Source organism: Ovis canadensis, chromosome 2 (assembly GCF_042477335.2).
Source record: "Ovis canadensis isolate MfBH-ARS-UI-01 breed Bighorn chromosome 2, ARS-UI_OviCan_v2, whole genome shotgun sequence".
Classification (NCBI taxonomy): domain Eukaryota; kingdom Metazoa; phylum Chordata; class Mammalia; order Artiodactyla; family Bovidae; genus Ovis; species Ovis canadensis.
In genome coordinates this window covers 156,919,628-156,938,106 of record NC_091246.1, presented here as the reverse complement: position 1 = coordinate 156,938,106, position 18,479 = coordinate 156,919,628, and the positions used below count along the sequence as shown (strand labels likewise).

The window sequence follows — 18,479 nt, the reverse complement described above, 5'->3', positions numbered from 1 at the left end:
CACTTTCACTTTTATGCATTGGAGAAGGAAATGGCAACCCACTCCAGTGTTCTTGCCTGGAGAATCCCAGGGACGGGGGAGCCTGGTGGGCTGCCGTCTATGGGGTCGCACAGAGTCGGACACGACTGAAGCGACTTAGCAGCAGCAGCAGCAGATAGCAAGTGGGCTTCCCAGGTGGCGTTAGTGGTAAAGAACCTTCATGCCATTGCAAGAGACATTAAGAGATGCAGGTTTGATCTCTGGATTGAGAAGATGCCCAGGAGGAGAGCACGGCAACGCACTCCAGCATTCTTATCTGGAGAATTCCAAGGACAGAGGAGCCTGGCGGGCTGTGGTTCATAGGGTAGCATAGAGTTGGATGCGACTGAAGTGACTTAGCATTGCATGCACGCAGATAGTAAGTCTTTTACCTTTTCCAGGCATATGATCTCTGTTGAAAGTACTCAGTTTTGTTGTAGTACAAAAGGATCACATGGCAAAAGGGGCAAAGGAGCTCTCTGGGGTCCCTTTTCAAGGGCACAAGTATCATTTGGGCTCTACCTTCATGACCTAATCACCTCCTAATATCCCCATTTCCTAAAAGCACCACTTTAAAATGTCATATTAGGCTCATAAGAAATTAGGGAAGTCCTTGAGACAGAGAGAAAGCAAAGAGGAAGCCCACATCACAGAAGTAGATGAATACAAACACAAAATGCGGGGCTGCTCTGGGTCAGGGGTCAGCAAACTACAGTCTGGAAGCCAAAACTGACTCTCCTGTTTTTGTCAAATTTTACTGGAACCCAGCCAGGCCCATTGTTTACATATTGCCTCTGGATCCTTTTGTACTACCACAACAGAACTAAGTAGTTTCAATAGAGATCATACGACTGGCAAAGGTGAAATACTTACTATCTGTGTGCCTGCAACGCTAAGTCACTTTAGTCATGTCCAGCTCTACACGACACTATGAACCGCAGTCTGCTAGGCTCCTCTGTCCTTGGAATTCTCCAAGACTAGGAGATTTTCCATTTCTCCACAGAGGTTTTCTGAGGGTGGTCTTGGTCATAGTCTCCACAGAAGTCCTCAGTATTGGCACCCCAATTTCATGGTTTAATTTATATGCCAAGCAGTAAGTCTACTATAAAACTGCCTTTCCTCCTTGACATAAACCTTAGGACCCACCCCAGCTGGTTTACCTTTTCCCTTCCTTTCATTTCTAAGATGGAAAAGGAGGTTAGAGAAGGAATGGAGAAGACATGAGTTGTTCCAATGTTCCAAGAAGCTAAGGAGTTGGATTACAAACATTAGTGAAACTGGTGAGATGTGTCTTGCTCTGAGGTTCTCTCATGTACACTGCCTTTACTGTATACGTTTTATCTCCTCAAATTCTGAGCATGTTTTAGGAACAGAAGAGATTATAAACTTTGTCTCTCTACCATGTATATTTATCCTTATCCAGAGGAGATATAGATAAATATTTCTAGGTTGAGTATCCCATACAAAAACAAAGTCATATTTGCCCATCCATCCATCCATCCATCCATTTATTGAGTCAACACTTACTGACTGACCCCTATTCACCCTGAAGCCTGACTAGATGCTGCTGGCCACAGCAGATTGTTTGTGCAGGCTCTAGAACTCCTGGACTCCCCAGCATTTGATACATAGCACCCTATAAAATATTCATTATTATAAAAGTAATACAGGCTCATGGTAAATATTAAAATGGTATAAAAGGGTATAGAGGAAAAAGTTTTACTTTCCTAGTCACCATTCTATCAAAATTTTCTGTTTCAGTTACTCAAAAGAAACAGTTGCTGATAGTTTCTTACATATCCTTCCAGAAATATGCATTATTCTTTCTACATAAATGAAATCATTCTATATGTAATTTCTGTTGTTGCTCTCTACCCCTCAGCTATACAATGCATTTTGGTTCTCTTTTCACATTAGCTTGTGTAATTTTCCTTGCTTTTCTTGTAATACTTTACTTATATAATTCAAACACTATGTAATTCACTCACTTATATTATATAATTCAATGATTTTTAGAATAGTCATAGAATTATGCAACCATCACCATAATTCTCATTCTTTTTTTTTAATGGTTACAGAGACTATTTTATCTTATGCATAATTTCAATAAATATTTGTTGAATTGAATTAAACCGTAGATTTGGACTAAAAGTGTAGGCTAAAAAAGCAAATTGTCTAGAAACATAAAAATAAAGAAGTTCTGATTCTTCTGCTAGTCTTTTAAGTCAATTTATAACTGTTATATTGATGTGAAACATGGATGAAAAAATATTCTGCACACATTATCTGAATCTTTTCTTTCCAGGTAATAGGGTCCCAATCCACATGGGCAACTTGATGTTCCACTGTACTGGATTTTCTTAGTGAGTCAATTATTTTTACTTCCAAGTAAAGTTTTACTTAATTTTAGTAAGTTTAAAAATAAATATTACCTCTAATAATCTTCCCAAACTAAGCTTATAACATTTCAATAGTAACAGGACTTTCCATCCCCCTAGCATTTGTTTTAAAAACATGTGAAGGTAAGTATTTCAGATTACTACAATATTTATAAAATGTCTAAAGAAATGCAAGCAAATTGTTTTTGAAATTGTTTATAAATATTAGGAATTTAAAGCATATGTGGTGCTAAGTAATATTGACATGTCTGGGAAAATGTGCAAAGCAGAAGGAAAATAATGCAACTACTCTTTCCCTGCAATTACATTTCCATTTATAAAATAAATTCTCTGAGGGACAAAAGAAGATACATGGTAATATTAGTAAGGCCTACAGTGACATTAGGAACAAATATTTAAATAATTTCAATAAACAAGTCAAGTTAAGCAGTATAAAAAATAGAATCAAATACTCTGGGAGGTAGGAAAGAAAAAGAACACAATCACTTGTCAGAATAAAAGAGGATTACTGTAGAAAGGGGAAATCATCTTTCTAGAGATTTAAAAAATATGAACAGGACAGATTTGATGCCACATTCCTCCCTAATGATTGAGACTTGATTCTATAAGCAGTCATGGAGTTTGTGAATTCTAGTATTATAATCCAGTCCCACACTATGTCTCAAAGTGAAATATTCAGTGTTTCAAAATGTTCAATGTCTAAATTCCTGAAAAGTTTGCCCCCAGGACCTCTCGAGTACTTGGCAATAATCTATTAAGTGTTCATCCTCAAATGTATCAGCCAATATACAACCATTTTTCCAAAACAAACAACCATTTTTCAGATTTTTTTTTCTCCTTAGATCAAACTTAATCATTTCTGGGATTCGACTGAGATCTTTAAAAGTCTGTATCCTAGATTTTTCCTTGAAACTTCTCTAGGCAGTCTTGGTCTTAAAAGACCTTCAATTATTCCAGATTTCCTCAAAAATGTCTTTTGTCTTCAAAATGATTTCATATTTAACCTCTGTGTCCTATGCTTAAAATCAAGCACAGCTAAAGAGATGATGTAGCTGTTTAAATGGGGGCAAAATAAAACCCAAGAAAATGCAGTCTCCATAAAAAAATAACTAAATATATGCCAGATGTAGGAAGCCTCACCCTCTTCATGCTTTTTAAAAATAAAAATACCATATAGGACTTTGGATATGGGAAAATGGGCTAAACTCTTTAAGAAGAGAAAAAGTAATTTTCAGTAGGTCCTTTCAGAGAGTCGAAAATACTGCTGTGGAAAATAGCACTCAGCAATTAATGTGACATGCAAAAACAAAAAAGAAATTAACATAGAAATATTCTCTTCATTCTACTTTTTGGAGAAAAAGAAAATGATAATTAAGAGGACAGATTACAGAGATGGAGGGATTACCTACTTATCTAAAGAGGGCATGAGACTGAAAAAACCACTTTTGTGGTTGGTGCATGGAAAAAAGAACAATGTATCAGAGCATCCATAGCAGCAAACAACAAAACCGACTTAAGCTTGTTGGATAGGAAAGAAGTTTATTGGATTGACCAGAAAGTTCATTACTTTTGGGTTTCTATAATTTCTTGGGGAACAACTCAAATGAATTTTTTGGCCAATCCAATATTAAAGGGTGTTGGATAGTTCCTAGAATTTCTGGGCTGGCCAAAGAAGATGCTCAAGCCTCACAGGAGACTGCTTCCCTGAAGACCTGCTGCAGCTCTGCTAGCTCCGTGTGCGTGTGTCTGCATCACCCGTCCTGACAGCTAGATACTAGAAGAACGGTAATGGCGTTAATCAGACTTATTGTGGTGATCACTTCATAATATATACAACTATTAAAACATTATGCTGTACACCTGAAGTTAATTATATGTCAATTATGCTTCAATTTTTAAAAGAAAGAGGAGGAGAGGTGGAGGGGCAAAAGAAGGAAGATGAGGAGGAGATAACAATGATGACAATGACAAGCTGGCAGATTTAGCTGGAAAATAATAACCCACAGGCGTACCTCAGAGATATTGTGGGCTTGGTTCCAGGGCACCACAATAAAGGAACTATTGCAGTAAAGCAAGTCACACAAAATTTTTGGCTTCCTAGTGTATATGAAAATTATGTTTATATTATACTGTAGTAGTCTATTAAGTGTATAAAATCATCATATTCAAAAATATTTTACCTTAATTGGAAAATAATTCATTGCTAAAAAATCCTAATCATCCTCTGAGCCTTTGATGAGTCATAATCTTTTTGCAGTAGAGACTCTTGCCTTGATGTTGATGGCTGATGACTGATCAGGGTGGTGGTTGCTAAAGGTTGGGGTTGTTGTAGCAATTTCTTAAAATGACAAGGAGGTTTGCTGCATTACTGAAATTTTCCTTTCACAAAGGATTTCTCTGTATCATGCAATGCTGTCTGATACCATTTCACACATAGAAGAACTTCTTTCAAAGTGGAAGCCAATGGGCTCAAACCCTGCTAGCGCTTCATTAACTATATTCTAAATCCTTTGTACTCCTAAGTGAGCAATGCAAAGAAATAGAGGAAAACAGTAGAACGAGAAGGGAGAGAGATCTCTTCAAGAAAATTAGAGATACCAGGGGAAAAGATGGGCACAATAAATGACAGAAATGGTATGGCTCTAACAGAAGCAGAAGATATTAAGAAGCAGCAGCAAGAATACACAGAAGAACTATACAAAAAAGGTCTTAATGACCCAGATAACCACAATGGTGTAGCCACTCGCCTAGGGCCAGACATCCTGGAGTGTAAAATCAGTGGACCTTAGGAAGCATCACTGCGAACAAAGCTAGTGGAGGTGATGGAATTCCAGCTGAGCTATTTCAAATCCTAAGAGATGATGCTGTGAAAGTGCTTCACTCAATATGCCAGCAAATTTGGAAAACTCAGCAGTGGCCACAGGACTAGAAAAGGTCAGTTTTCATTCCAATTCCAAAGAAGGGCAATGCCAAAGAATGTTCAAACTATTGCATAATTGCACTCATTTCACATGCTAGCAAGTAATCCTCAAAATCCTTCAAGCTAGGCTTTAACAGTACCTGAACTGAGAAATTCCAGATGTATAAGCTGGATTTGGAAAAGTCAGAGGAACCAGAGATCAAATTGCCAACATCTGTTGGATCATAGAAAAAGTGAGAGAATTCCAGAAAAAACATCTACTTCTGCTTCATTGACTATGCTAAAGCCTTTGTCTGTGTGGATCACAACAAACTGGAAAATTCTGAAAGAGATGGGAATGCCATCTTACTTTACTTTTCTTACCTGCCTCCTGAGAAATCTGTATGCAGGTCAAGAGGTAACAGTTAGAACCAGACATGGAACAATGGCCATTTCCAAATTGGGAAAGGACTACGTCAAGGCTGTAGATTGTCACCCTGCTTATTTAACTTATACACAGAGTACATCATGCAAAAGGTCAGGCTAGGTGAATCACAAGGTGGAATCAAGATTACTGGGAGAAATATCAGTAACCTCAGATATGCAGATGACATCACTATTATGGCAGAAAGTGAAGAGGAACTATAGTCTTTTGATGAAAGTGAAAGAGGAGAATGAAAAAGCTTAAGAGGAGAATGTTGAGGCTTAAAACTCAACATTCAAAAAACAAAGATCATGGCATCTGGTCCCATCATTACATGGCAAATAGATGGGGGAAACAATGGAAACAGTGACAGACTTCATTTTCCCAGGCTCCCAAATCACTGGGGATGGTGACTGCAGCCATTAAGTTGACAGATGCTTGCTCCTTGGAAGAAAAGCTATGACAAACCTACATAGCGTATTAAAAAGTAGAGACAACACTTTGCTGACAAAGGTCTATATAGTCAAAGCTATGGTTTCTCCAGTAGTCATGAATGTATGTGAGAGCTGGACCATAAAGAAAGCTGAAGAATTGATGCTTCTAACTGTGGTGCTAGAGAAGACTCTAGAGGGTCCCTTGGACTGCAAGGAGATCAAACCAGTCAATCCTGAAGGAAATCAACTCTGAATGTTCACTGGAAGACTGATGCTCTGGCTGAAACTCCAATACTTTGGCCAGCTCATGGGAACAGCCAGCTCATTGAAAAAGACCTGGATGCTGGAAAGATTAAGGGCAGGAGGAGAAGCGGGCACAGAGGATGAGATGGTTGGATGGCATCATTGACTCAATGGACATGAGTTTGAGCAAACTCCAGGAGATAGTGAAGACAGGGAAGTCTGGCGTGCTACAGTCCATGGAGTCCCAAAGAGCAGGACATGACTGGGTAACTGAACATTAACAGTCTTCACAGCATCTTTACCAGTAGCAAAGCCCATCTCAAGAAACCACTTTCTGTGCTTATTCATAAGAAGCAACTCACCATCTGTTAGTTTTGTCAGTGATTCAGATACATGTTCAGGCTTCATTCAGGTTTTCTTGCAATTTCCACCACAACTGCAGTTACTTCCTCCACCAATGCTTTAAACCCCCCAAAGTAATTGAAGAGGATTAAAATCAACTTCTTCCAAACTCCTGCTAATGCTGGTATCTTGACCCCTTTCCATGAATCACAAAGGTTCTTCATGGTATCTAGAATAGTGTGTCCTTTCCAGATTTTCAATTTTCTTTGCCCAGATCCACCAGAGCAATCACTATCTATGGCAGCTATAGTCTTACAAAACCCATGAGTCACAAAATGGATGCTGTGTGAGCAGGCATGAAGACGTGAATCTCAGTGTACATCTGCGTCAGAGCTCTTAGGTGCCCAGGGACATTGTCTACGAGCAGTAATATTTTGAAAGGAATCTTTTTTTTTTTTTTTCTGAGCAGTAAGGCTCACCAATTGGGCTTAAATAATCAGTAAACCACATTGTAAACAGTTGTGCTATCATCCAGGCTTTGTCATTCCATTTATACAGTACATAAAGAGTGGATTGAGCATAACTCAAGGTTTCTAGGGTTTTCAAAATGGTAAATGAACACTGGCTTAAACTTATCAGCTGCATTAGTCCCTAACAAGATAGTCAACCAGGACTTGTCCTCTCTAGCTATGAAAGTAGAAAGCATATTCTTCTAATAGAAGGCTATTTCATCTACATTGAAAATCTCTCATTTAATGTAGACACTGAAACGGTGCCCCATAGTGTTAACAGAAGCTGATAACTAACAGAAATTCTTGAACTTGCATTATGAAAGAACAAAGGATCAGCTTGTTAAAACCTCTTTGCTTTTAATGTGTCTTCATTGATTAAGTTCACGTTAATATTTTTTTCTTCCTCTTTTCCTCTTTTAAACAGCATACCTTCCTAGCTTCACACTGCTCAGTTGCTTTATACAAATTTGGAGTCAGCTCCTGCCCAGTGTGAGCTGGCTGGTGGCTAAATGGGACTATGACCCTAAAACTGGGCCTGCTCAGATGCCCAATGAATGGTCTTTTGATGTCAAACAGCCAGAAAACTCCACCCTTAGATCATACTAAGTATCTCCATTATGAATATGCAGAATCATTTAACGCAGATGAAGCTGCACAGAACACTGATTCCCTCACCACTTTCCATACCTCCAATCTCCTTTCCCCATGCTTGAGACCACCCTGCTTATTCTATAAATACCCCAAGGTGGATCTGGGACTTGTTCTCCGTCTCCTTGCTTGGCTACCTTGCGAATAAATTCTTTCTCAGTTGTGAACCTCAGTTTCTTGGCATTCAGTTTGCTGCACATCTAGCAAATGGATCCAGTTTGGTAACATCACGTTTATTAATTATCTTAGCCAGATCTCCTGGGAAATTTGTTGCAGCTTATACATCAGCACTTACTTCACCTTGTGCTTTTATGTTACAGAGAGGGCTTTTTTTCTTAAACCTCGTAAACCAATCTCTGCTAGCTTCCAACTGTTCTTCAGGAGCCTCCTCACCTCTCTCAGCCTTCACAGAATAAATGAATGGTCTGGATTAGGCTTTGATTTAAAGGAATGCTATGGGTGGTTTGGTCTTCTATCCAGATCACTCAAACCTTTTCCATTCCAGAAATAAACCATTTTGCTGTCTTATCATTCATGTGTTCAGTGGAGTAGCACTTTTAATTTCCTTCAAGGACTTTTCCTTTGTGTTCACAACTTGGCTGACTTTGGCATGAGGAACCTAGTTTTCAGTCTATCATGACTTTTGACATGTCCTTCCTCACTAAGCTTAATCATTCCTAGTTTTTTATTTAAACCGAGAGACATGTAACTCTTCCTTTCACTTGAACACTTAAAAGCTTAGGATTATTAACTGGCCTAATTTCACCAAGAAATTGTGTCACCAGGAATAGGGATTCCCAAGGACAGTGAGAGAGATAAGGAAACAGCAGGTTGGTGAAGCAGTCAGAATACACACATTTATCAATTAAGTTTCCCATATTATATGGGCATGGTGTTAAAATAATTACAATAGTAATATCAAAGATCACTGAGCACAGACCACCACCACAAGTATAACACTAATATTTGAAGTATTTTGAAGACTACCAAAATGTGAAACAGAGACACAGACAAGCAAATATTGTAACAATCCCACCAATAGACTTGCTCGATGCAGCGTTACCACAAACTTTCAATTTTGTAAAAAAACAAAACCAAAAACCAAAAAACACAATATCTGTGATGCACAATAAAGAACAATAACATGAAGTATGCCTGTAGTTAAAATAAATAAATGAAAGCTACAGACACGACTGAGCGACTTCACTTTCACTTTTCACTTTCATGCATTGGAGAAGGAAATGGCAACCCACTCCAGTGTTCTTGCCTGGAGAATATCAGGGACGGGGAAGCCTGGTGGGCTGCCGTCTATGGGGTCACACAGAGTCGGACACGACTGAAGCGACTTAGCAGCAGCAGCAGCAGCATGCAATTATTCTACCCCAAGCTAAGAGCTTCATTACCACCCTTGCCAGAAAGTAGATTCTTGCTTTCTCCTAACAGTGAAGTATCAAATGGGTGTATTTCATTGTCACGTGGTATACTATGAGAGGCTGGGGAAATTGAGTCTCTAGCCTCTACTCTGGAAGATGAATGCATAATATGGGGTATTTCTCAATTGTGAGAATGGTGTGGCCAGGGAGCCAAAAAATCAAGGCAAATATTCTCCATTGGCAGTATGGTTCCAACAGGTCTTGACAGATGCAGTACTGGAAGTGAGAGTGCAGGGCATAGCATCATGAGTGGCAACCAGATTACAGGTTTGTGTAAGGTGGTGGATGGTGTTGTCATTACTTTGATGGGGGTGGCTTGAGGGAGAAACATGTTTAGTACAGGAAAGGCAGGTAGGATATCAAGAGCAGTTTGAAGGGATTCTGGGAAACAGAAGTGGCATAGTTTTTGAATCTCTTCAAATTATTTTATAAAAAGAAACAAAAATAAATAGAACAAAGCCAAAAATCATGGTGATAATCTTTACTAGTAGGTGACAATGTATTGCCACATACCGCAAAATAGGAATGGGCAGGGAGTAAACCACTGAGAGTTAAAAGACTTCAATGTACCATCTTTGCAGGACAGAAGAAACCAAGTGTTATCAAATGGACTTGAGAACCCTAAAAGAGTCAAGAAGTATTTATTGGAAACTTCAGCTGAAACTGAAGAGTTTTACGCTCTCTAATAATAAATGAATATAGGAGTTTGCAGTAAAGTCTAAAGGAGCCAGAGAAGTCTGGGTCCCATGAATTCCCAGACTGACAAGTCAAAACTTACTTCTAGGACAAAGTCTCACAATAATGAGAAAATTTCTGCAAAGAGAATCCAAAGTAAGTAGCACAGGAATAACAGTCAAAGGAAATAGCAGGTCCAGATAAAAGTAAGGGAAGGCAGGAAGACAAATCTCTAGAAAATAAGCTGTGATTAAAAAAAAAAATGTTGCATAAACACAACAAAAAATTCTAGAACTACGAAGTTAGAGGAACTATCTTCAGTCACATCCACTTCTGAAAGTTAAGAAAAACCTCATTTCAAGTATAAATGAAAAAAGAAAAGGATCAGATCTTAACACTAACAGGAAAAAAACAGATTAAGAAGCAGAATAACATCCCTACAGATCAGGAATGAACACAGAAAGACACCAGCATAAGACAGATTAGAATTATAATCTAAAAATTAAAAAAATAATACAAGATAAAAAATAATAATCAGAATTGGGAAACTCAGAAATTATGTGATATAGTCGCAGAAAAAATTCTAAAGGAAAAAAAACATTTCAGAAACAAGATTAACTAGAAGAAAAAAAAAAAGAAACAATGGCCTAAAGATTTCAATGGATGTTTCTTCAAAGAAGACATACAAACGATCAAATAAGCATATTAAAAAATGCTTAATGTCACTAATAATTAAGTAAATGTGAATCTAAACCACAATGAGATACCAATTCACACCTATTAGGATGGCTGGTAAAAACAAGTCAAAATCAAAATAACAAGTGCTAGAGAGCTGTAGAGGATATGAAGACATTGGAAACCTTGTACATTGCTGTCAGGAATAAAAAAAGAAACAGCTGCTATGGAAAACAGTTTGACCAATTTTCAAGAAATTTAACATAGAATTACTATATCATCTAGTGACTCGACTTCTGGGAATATACTCAAAAGAATTAAAAGCAAGGGGTGTGAACAGATATTTGTGTACCAATATTCATAAAAGCCATATTCATGATAGTCAAAAGGAGAAAACATATCAACTGTTCACTGAGACATGAACAAAATATGGTTTTTAAAAGTGATATATACTATTCAGCCTAGAAAAGGAATGAAATTCTATACATGCTATGACATGGATGAATTTTTAAAGCATGATGGTAAGTGAAATAAGCCATTCACAAAAGAATAAATACTTTATAATTTGAATTATATGAAATACCAATTTGGAAAACTCAGCAGTGGCCATAGGACTGGAAAAGGTCAGTTTTCATTTTGATCCCAAAGAAAGGCAATGCCAAAGAATGTTCAAACTACTGCACAATTGCACTCATCTCACGCATTAGTAATGCTCAAAATTCTCCAAGCCAGTCTTCAACAGGATGTGAACCAAGAACTAACTTCCAGATGTACAAGCTGGATTTAGAAGAGGCAGAGGAACCAGACATCAAATAGCCAACATCCATTGGATCATCAAAAAAGCAAGACAGTTCCAGAAAAATATCTACTTCTGCTTTATTGACTATGCCAAAGCCTTTGACTGTGTGGATCACAACAAACTGTGGAAAATTCTGAAAGAGATGGGAATACCAGACCACCTTACCTGCCTCCTGAGAAATCTGTATACAGGTTAAAAAGCAGCAGTTAGAACTGGACATTGAACAATGGACTGATTCCAAATTGGGAAAGGAGTATGTCAAGGCTGTATATTGTCACCCTGCTTATTTAACTTTTATGCAGAGTATAAGTTGGGGGTTGGATGAAACACAAGCTGGAATCAAAATTGCTGGGAGAAATATTAATAACCTCAGATATGCAGATGACACCACCCTTATAGCAGAAAGTGAAGAGGAATTAAAAAGCCTCTTTTTTTTTTTCTGTAAAGCAAATATTTTTTTTTAATTTAAAAAATAAAGTGGAAAAAAATTAAGTTAGGCAAAGTCTTTTCAGATTGAAAAGTCATTTGCTGAGCACAGTAAGACACTGAAGACTGAATAATAGACATCTTTCCTGTCTTCATGGTACTTGCAGTTATGCACTGCAGAGATTTTCAATCTATATGTGGCTGTGGTACTAAAAAGAGAAGTAGGCTGCACTGAAATACCTCATACAGTTTATGTCCTGACCTAAAGAGCCAGAAAGGGGCCTGCCTGGGGAAATACCTTAAAAAGCCTCTTAATGAAAGTGAAAGAGGAGAGTGAAAAAGCTGGCTTAAAACTCAACATTCAAAAAACTAAGATCATGGCATCTAGTCCCATCACTTCATGGCAAATAGATGGGGAAACAGTGGAAACAGTGAGAGACACTATTTTCTTGGGCTTTAAAATCTCTGCAGATGGTGACTGCAGTCATGAAATTAAAAGACGCTTACTCCTTAGAAGAAAAGCTATGACAAACCTAGATGGTATATTAAGAAGCACAGACATTACTTCGCTGACAAAGGTCCACCTAGTCAAAGCTATGGTTTTTCTAATAGTAATGTATGGATGTGAAAATTGGACCATAAAGAAAGCTGAGTGCTAAAGAATTGATGATTTGAACTGTGGTGCTGGAGAAGACTCTTGAGAGTCCCTTGGACTGCAATCTCAAACCAGTCAATCCTAAAGGAAATTGTCCTGAATATTCATTGGAAGGACGGATGCTGAAGCTGAAGCATCAATCCTTTGGCCACCTGATCTGAAGAACTGACTCATTGGAAAAGACCCTGATGCTGAGAAAGATTGAAAGCAGGAGAAGAGGATGGACAGAGGATGAGATGATTGGATGGGATCACCAACTTGACGGACATGAGTTTGGGCAAGTTCTGGGATTTGGTGATTGACAGGAAAGTCTGGCATGCTGTGTCCATGGGATTACAGAAAGTCAAACATGAGTGAGCAACTGAACTGAACTGAAAATAGGCAAATTCACAGAAACAGAAAGCAGAATAGTGGTTACCAGCGGCTGCTGCTGCTGCTAAGTCACTTCAGTTGTGTCCGACTCTGTGCGATCCCATAGACGGCAGCCCACTAGGCTCCCTCAACCCTGGGATTCTCTAGGCAGGAACACCAGAGTGGGTTGCCATTTCCTTCTCCAATGCATGAAAGTGAAATGTGAAAGTGAAGTCGCTCAGTTGTGTCTGACTCTTCATGACCCCATGGACTGCAGCCTACCAGGCTCCTCCATCCATGGGATTTTCCAGGCAAGAGTACTGGAGTGAGGTGCCATCACCTTCTCTGTACCAGCAGCTAGCAGAGGTCAATGGAAAGTTCTTTTGGATGAACACAGAATTTCATTTTGGGATTGCAAACGTTATGGAGATGAACAATAGTTATGATTGCACAAGAGTAATTCAAATAATTATAATCAAAATATAGTGTTTCTAAGCATCTTCCCTTGGGTGATTCAACAATAAAGAAAGATAGAAGTAGAAGGTCTAATCTGAGAGTTCTCCAAAACTTAGAGACTGATGGAGATGGAGGAGTCAGCAAAAAATCTGAGAAGAGACTAAGGAAGTAGGAGGTAAAGCAGATTGATGTCATAGAGGTGCCAAGAGAGGAACATGTTCCAAGATGGGGAGGTTGTAATGCTGCCATGAAGTCAGTAAGATGATAACAGAAAATGGTCATTGGATTTGTCAGTATGGAGTTCACTGGTGACCTTGCTAAGAGCAGTGCCAGTGGTGGGTGAAGGAAACCTAACTCAGGACAAGTGACGGTAACTAGAACGTGAAATGAAAAAAGTGAAAGTGTTAGTTGCTCAGTCGTGTCCAGCTATTTGCTCCTCTGTCCATGGCAAGAATACTGGAGTGGGCTGCCATTCCCTTCTCCAGGGGATCTTCCTGATCCAGGGATTAAACCTGGGTCTCCTGCATTGTAGGCAGATTCTTCACCATCTGAGCCATCAGGGAAGCCATAACTAGAAAGCGAGAAGACAACTAAATATCAGGAGGCAACTCCTTCAAGAAGTTTACCTAAGAAGAGGAGCAGAGAAATAGCTTCGAAGCTCGGGGAAAATGTGAGGTTAATGGAGATCAGTTTTTAAAGTGGCATTTATTCAAGCATAGGTATATGCTGAAGGAAAACTTGAAAATATAGGCGAGAAAGAGCATAACCAAGCAAGACAAATTTTTGTGGAACTGAGGGGATGAAGCTTAAATCACACATGGATTTCAGGTTATGTTTTTTTGTGTGTCATTTAAAAACTACTTACTGATCAGGACTTGCTAGATTGATTTAATGACCTACAGTTTGAAAAACAATGGACCTACAGCATATTATTTTATTTTCCTGAATCTATTTCTTTAACCATAAAATGGGAATGACAACCTTATAAGGTTGTTATGGTGGTCAAATAAGACATTATATGTAAAGTATATGGTACTGAGCACACAGCTTGTGCTCAATAAATGTAACTATTATTAAAACTATTTTTTTAAAACAGAGAAAGTTAATAAGGTCTGAGTTTGGGCATAGCCAGAACATATCTAGGCTGCTGCCCAAACTTCAACTAATATTTTCATCATAACCACAAGCATCAGATCTATGGTGTCACTATCTCCTGCTGTGGAGCACCAGCTACTTTATTTGTGTGATTGTATAGAAATAACAAAAAATTACGCTTGAGTTTTATTTGAATCACTTCCTTTCTACAAAATCATCCAGACATTTAATTGAGAACAGGGAAATTTTGATAGCATTCTAAATATTAAAACATTCCTCCCAAAGAACCATACAAATGCATTTTCCCAAGCCAAACAGATATCCCTAGGCTTGAACTGCTATTTCTAATTTCTAATTTATTCTTACAGGCTAATTTACAAAATGAAATTATTTGGATGATTGGTTTGCAGTAAACATGGTAAACCAAACTGGCTTCTAAATTTAGAGAAAGGTTGAGTCTCCTCTTAGAATAATGGAGAAATAATAGAAGTATTAATGACAATGAAACTTTCATAATTAAAAAGTCAAATTCTGAAATAACAAGCAGAAATGAACATTATTAGGTAACAATAGCATAAATTGTGATTCTTGCAAATGTTTATTTTGAGCTCTTTTCATGGGATAATGCAACCTCCAAAATATAATTTACTAAATGATAATATATGTTCCAGATGTGTCATAACTAAGTTTGATAGTCTTTGGAGAATTTAGTACTATTAAACATAAAAAGAGATTGGAAAATAGTGCATAAAATTCTAAAAATCATAAAAGAAAGACAAAATTGTTTTAATAGATGCTACGACTTCTACGTCTGATAATTTGTAAACTTTTAGAAAGTAGTAATTATTATTATCCATATAAATGTATTCAAAGAAAAATATTGCTTATGTATAATAGGATTTGAGGATGAACTCTAGATTTTAAATACAGTAGACTCCATATCCTTTCTTGGAGGTTTTTGAGGACTGATTTTTGGTAATATCTCTTTGGCATAAAATGTTTTATGAAGTCCAGCTTCTCGGAGTGCTAACTCAAAACGAAGTCTAGGGTCAGAAATTATCTGTAGAAATAAAATGATATAAATATTATATATATATAAATAATATAAGTAATACAAATAATATAAAATAATACAAATAAATTTACTGAAGTAAATTTTATCATTTAGTTCCATATTTCTGCAAGCTGTATAGTTTGATTTTGCTAGATGGATGACTAGATGACAATAAATTTTGCATATACAGTGACCATATTCTGATTATTTTTACTGAAATAAAGGTCAAATTTTTTTGACGTTATCACTTTTCAGTATATCAGTGGTTTCCAACATAAGATGTATAGAGTATTGTATACTAGATTAGTCAAAATAAAACATTAAAATTATTTTAAAATGGGATAAAAGAAGCTTACTTTCAGTACTATCATTGATTTGTTATTTATTGTTAGCTGGGATTATAAAATATAAGCAACCATTAATTAAAATAACCTAAATCACAATCTTGTATATTTGTCTTTAAACAGACATTTTAATTTCTCCATCATTTGGCAGTATGTAAGTTAAGTTCAAATACATGGCTACTACTTGAAAAACACAATCAACAGAACTTTTCTTCCAAGGCCAGATTTCTATTTCAAGCAGAACTAGAAAATGGTTCTATCAATCTGATTCTAAGTGGGAATAGACATATGAGTAGTTCAATTTCTGTTTTCATTTATAGCTGATTGGGCTTTATTTCTTCTTCTTATGAATATTAATGTCAACAGACACTGTTTGCAATGATAAAAAAGTAGCCACATATAGATTTCAGCTAATGAAGCATTTTGCATGAACATTATCCCCCTAGAGGATGGGATAATAAGCTGTTGAAAAAGTAGCCCCTCCTTCAAGGAGCTCTTAAACTAACAGAGGTAATAAGAATGTACACAGATAACAGCAGTCCATGGCAACATGTGACAGACGCTCCCAGAATACTAGAACGCACTGGGACATCTCCAGGTGCCAGTGGGGCTAGGATGGCCTCAGGTAAGGAGAATAACTTGAGCTAACTTTGAGGTCCAACTTATTCTTCTATAAAGTTGGGAGTGGGAGTGGAGGAGGAAGAGAGATCAAGCAAGAAAGGAAGGCATAGGCTAACTTAGAGATGAAATGGGTCAATTTAGGATCAGGGTAATCTGGGTGGAGTACTCGGTACCATTGGGGAACATTGGAAAAGGACACTTCTAAGACTAGGACTTGAATTTCAAAGGCCTGAAATCTATGTCATGGAGTCTGGGGAGCTACTGAGGTTGTGTTTCTGTTTTCAGAATGGAACTAATATAATGAGAACTGTTGCCTAAGGAGATATGTCTGATTATAAGTTCAGGATAAATTAAGGCAGCAGGCAAACAAGAGACAGAGGCACAAAGAGTGCTTAAGAATCTACTACAATTGTCTAGACATAAAGTAATAAATGCCTAAAATTGGCTGGTAGCAAAGAAGAGATAACTGTCCAAAACATTATGAAAGGAAGAATCAATAGAACTTGGCAACTGATCAGATACAGGGACGGGGGCAACGATGCATATAAATGGAGAATAACACAGAATTTGTGTTGGCAAAGCAAAATATTTAAGTCTTAGACTTAGGTTTCTTCTCTTTTGCCCCAAAGAGTCTTCCTGGTCACTTTCATCCACTTCCAAGGATTCATGCTCCACCTGTGTGCTGTTGACATCCTAATTATCTCCAGGATTCACCATTTCTCCCCCAGCTCCAGATGTGTGATGTTTAAAACATTTCATTATAATAGTTTTTTCAACATATATCAAGTGAAATGGACATCTGCCTCCCATACTGATGTCCCTTTTCCCAATTCTCCTCCCCAGAGAAAGCCCAGTAGTTTCTTGCAAGCATGTATTAGACATCTTCACCCTAAACCTGACATGAACAAAGCAATTGCTCTCTCCCTACGTCTGTTTTTTCCTTCTGTATTCTTATATGGTTAATGGCAGCACCACCTAATGATTGTAATTTATTGAATTACTAATAGGTGCCAGACAATATTCTAGGCTGCTGCTGCTAAGTCAACTCAGTTGTGTCCGACTCTGTGCGACCCTGTAGACAGCAGCCCACCAGGCTCCCCCTCCCTGGGATTCTCTAGGCAAGAACACTGGACTGGGTTGCCATTTCCTTCTCCAATGCAGGAAAGTGAAAAGTGAAAGTGAAGTCGCTCAGTCATGCCCGACCCTCAGCAACCCCAAGGACTGCAGCCTACGAGGCTCCTCCGTCCATGGGATTTTCCAGGCAAGAGTACTGGATTGGGGTGCCATTGCCTTCTCCAAATATTCTAGGCAATTGACATTTATTATCCTAATCATCACAAAAAAACTTACAAATTATTGTTTTACAGATGAAGTAAACAAACATAAAGATGTTAACAGCTTACACAAGTTCACACAGCCAGCAAACAGTGGATGTGGATTTTAATCCAAAGTGTAGGCTCTTCTCAATATCACTTGCTGCCTAGTTTAGAATCACCCTCGCTTTCATTATCCTCTCCTCAGCCAGAGCCATACATGCCTCCGCATCCCACCCTCCCCCTACGCTGCCCTCCCCTGACTCCACCCCACTTCCATGAGGTCTCCATCATCTTAAAAGAACCCAACTCCACCTCCACCAACTTTCCATTCAGACACATTGCTATAACATGAAGCCTTTATATACTTCACTTGCTTCAAAGTCTCCCCTCTGCTCATAGGTCAAAAGTCTTTAGAAAGTAAGATCTACTATACTTTCCACAGTCTCACCCAAATTTATGTTTGCAATCTTATCTCCCAGCACCCAAGATGTACAAGTAAGGACCTCTTTTCACCCTCTTCTGCTTGATCAAACCCTTATTTCCTCAGCCCAGGTACCTGAAAGCTTTCCAGCTTCTGACTTCTTTACAAGCCTAGATGCCTTCCTGCTTTGACTTCTAGAGATACTATTGCATCTTCTTAACCCCTCTTCCTATGCCCAC

The 18,479-nt window shown here is 38.0% G+C and overlaps 2 protein-coding genes across 12 annotated transcripts in view; one reads left to right on the top strand and one right to left on the bottom strand.

The window, feature by feature from the left end:
- CCDC148 (coiled-coil domain containing 148) overlaps window positions 1–18,479 on the bottom strand; it is a 329,833-nt gene that overhangs the window by 10,072 nt on the left and 301,282 nt on the right. For 5 of the 6 annotated variants that reach the window (XM_069577480.1, XM_069577478.1, XM_069577482.1 and 2 more), the window contains one exon: window positions 14,658–15,544. The exons of the other annotated variant lie outside the window; for it this stretch is intronic. In XM_069577480.1, coding sequence (XP_069433581.1) covers window positions 15,398–15,544 — 147 coding nt within the window. In that variant the 3' untranslated portion in view covers window positions 14,658–15,397. Of the gene's footprint in view, window positions 1–14,657; window positions 15,545–18,479 lie in introns of those variants that run through there. 6 annotated transcript variants of the gene reach the window in all.
- The window catches only part of UPP2 (uridine phosphorylase 2), a 98,769-nt gene that overhangs the window by 55,633 nt on the left and 24,657 nt on the right, over window positions 1–18,479 (top strand). For 2 of the 6 annotated variants that reach the window (XR_011254527.1, XR_011254529.1), the window contains one exon: window positions 2,324–2,381. The exons of the other annotated variants lie outside the window; for them this stretch is intronic. The gene's annotated coding sequence lies outside the window, so the exon portion shown is untranslated. The remainder of the gene's footprint in view (window positions 1–2,323; window positions 2,382–18,479) is intronic. 6 annotated transcript variants of the gene reach the window in all.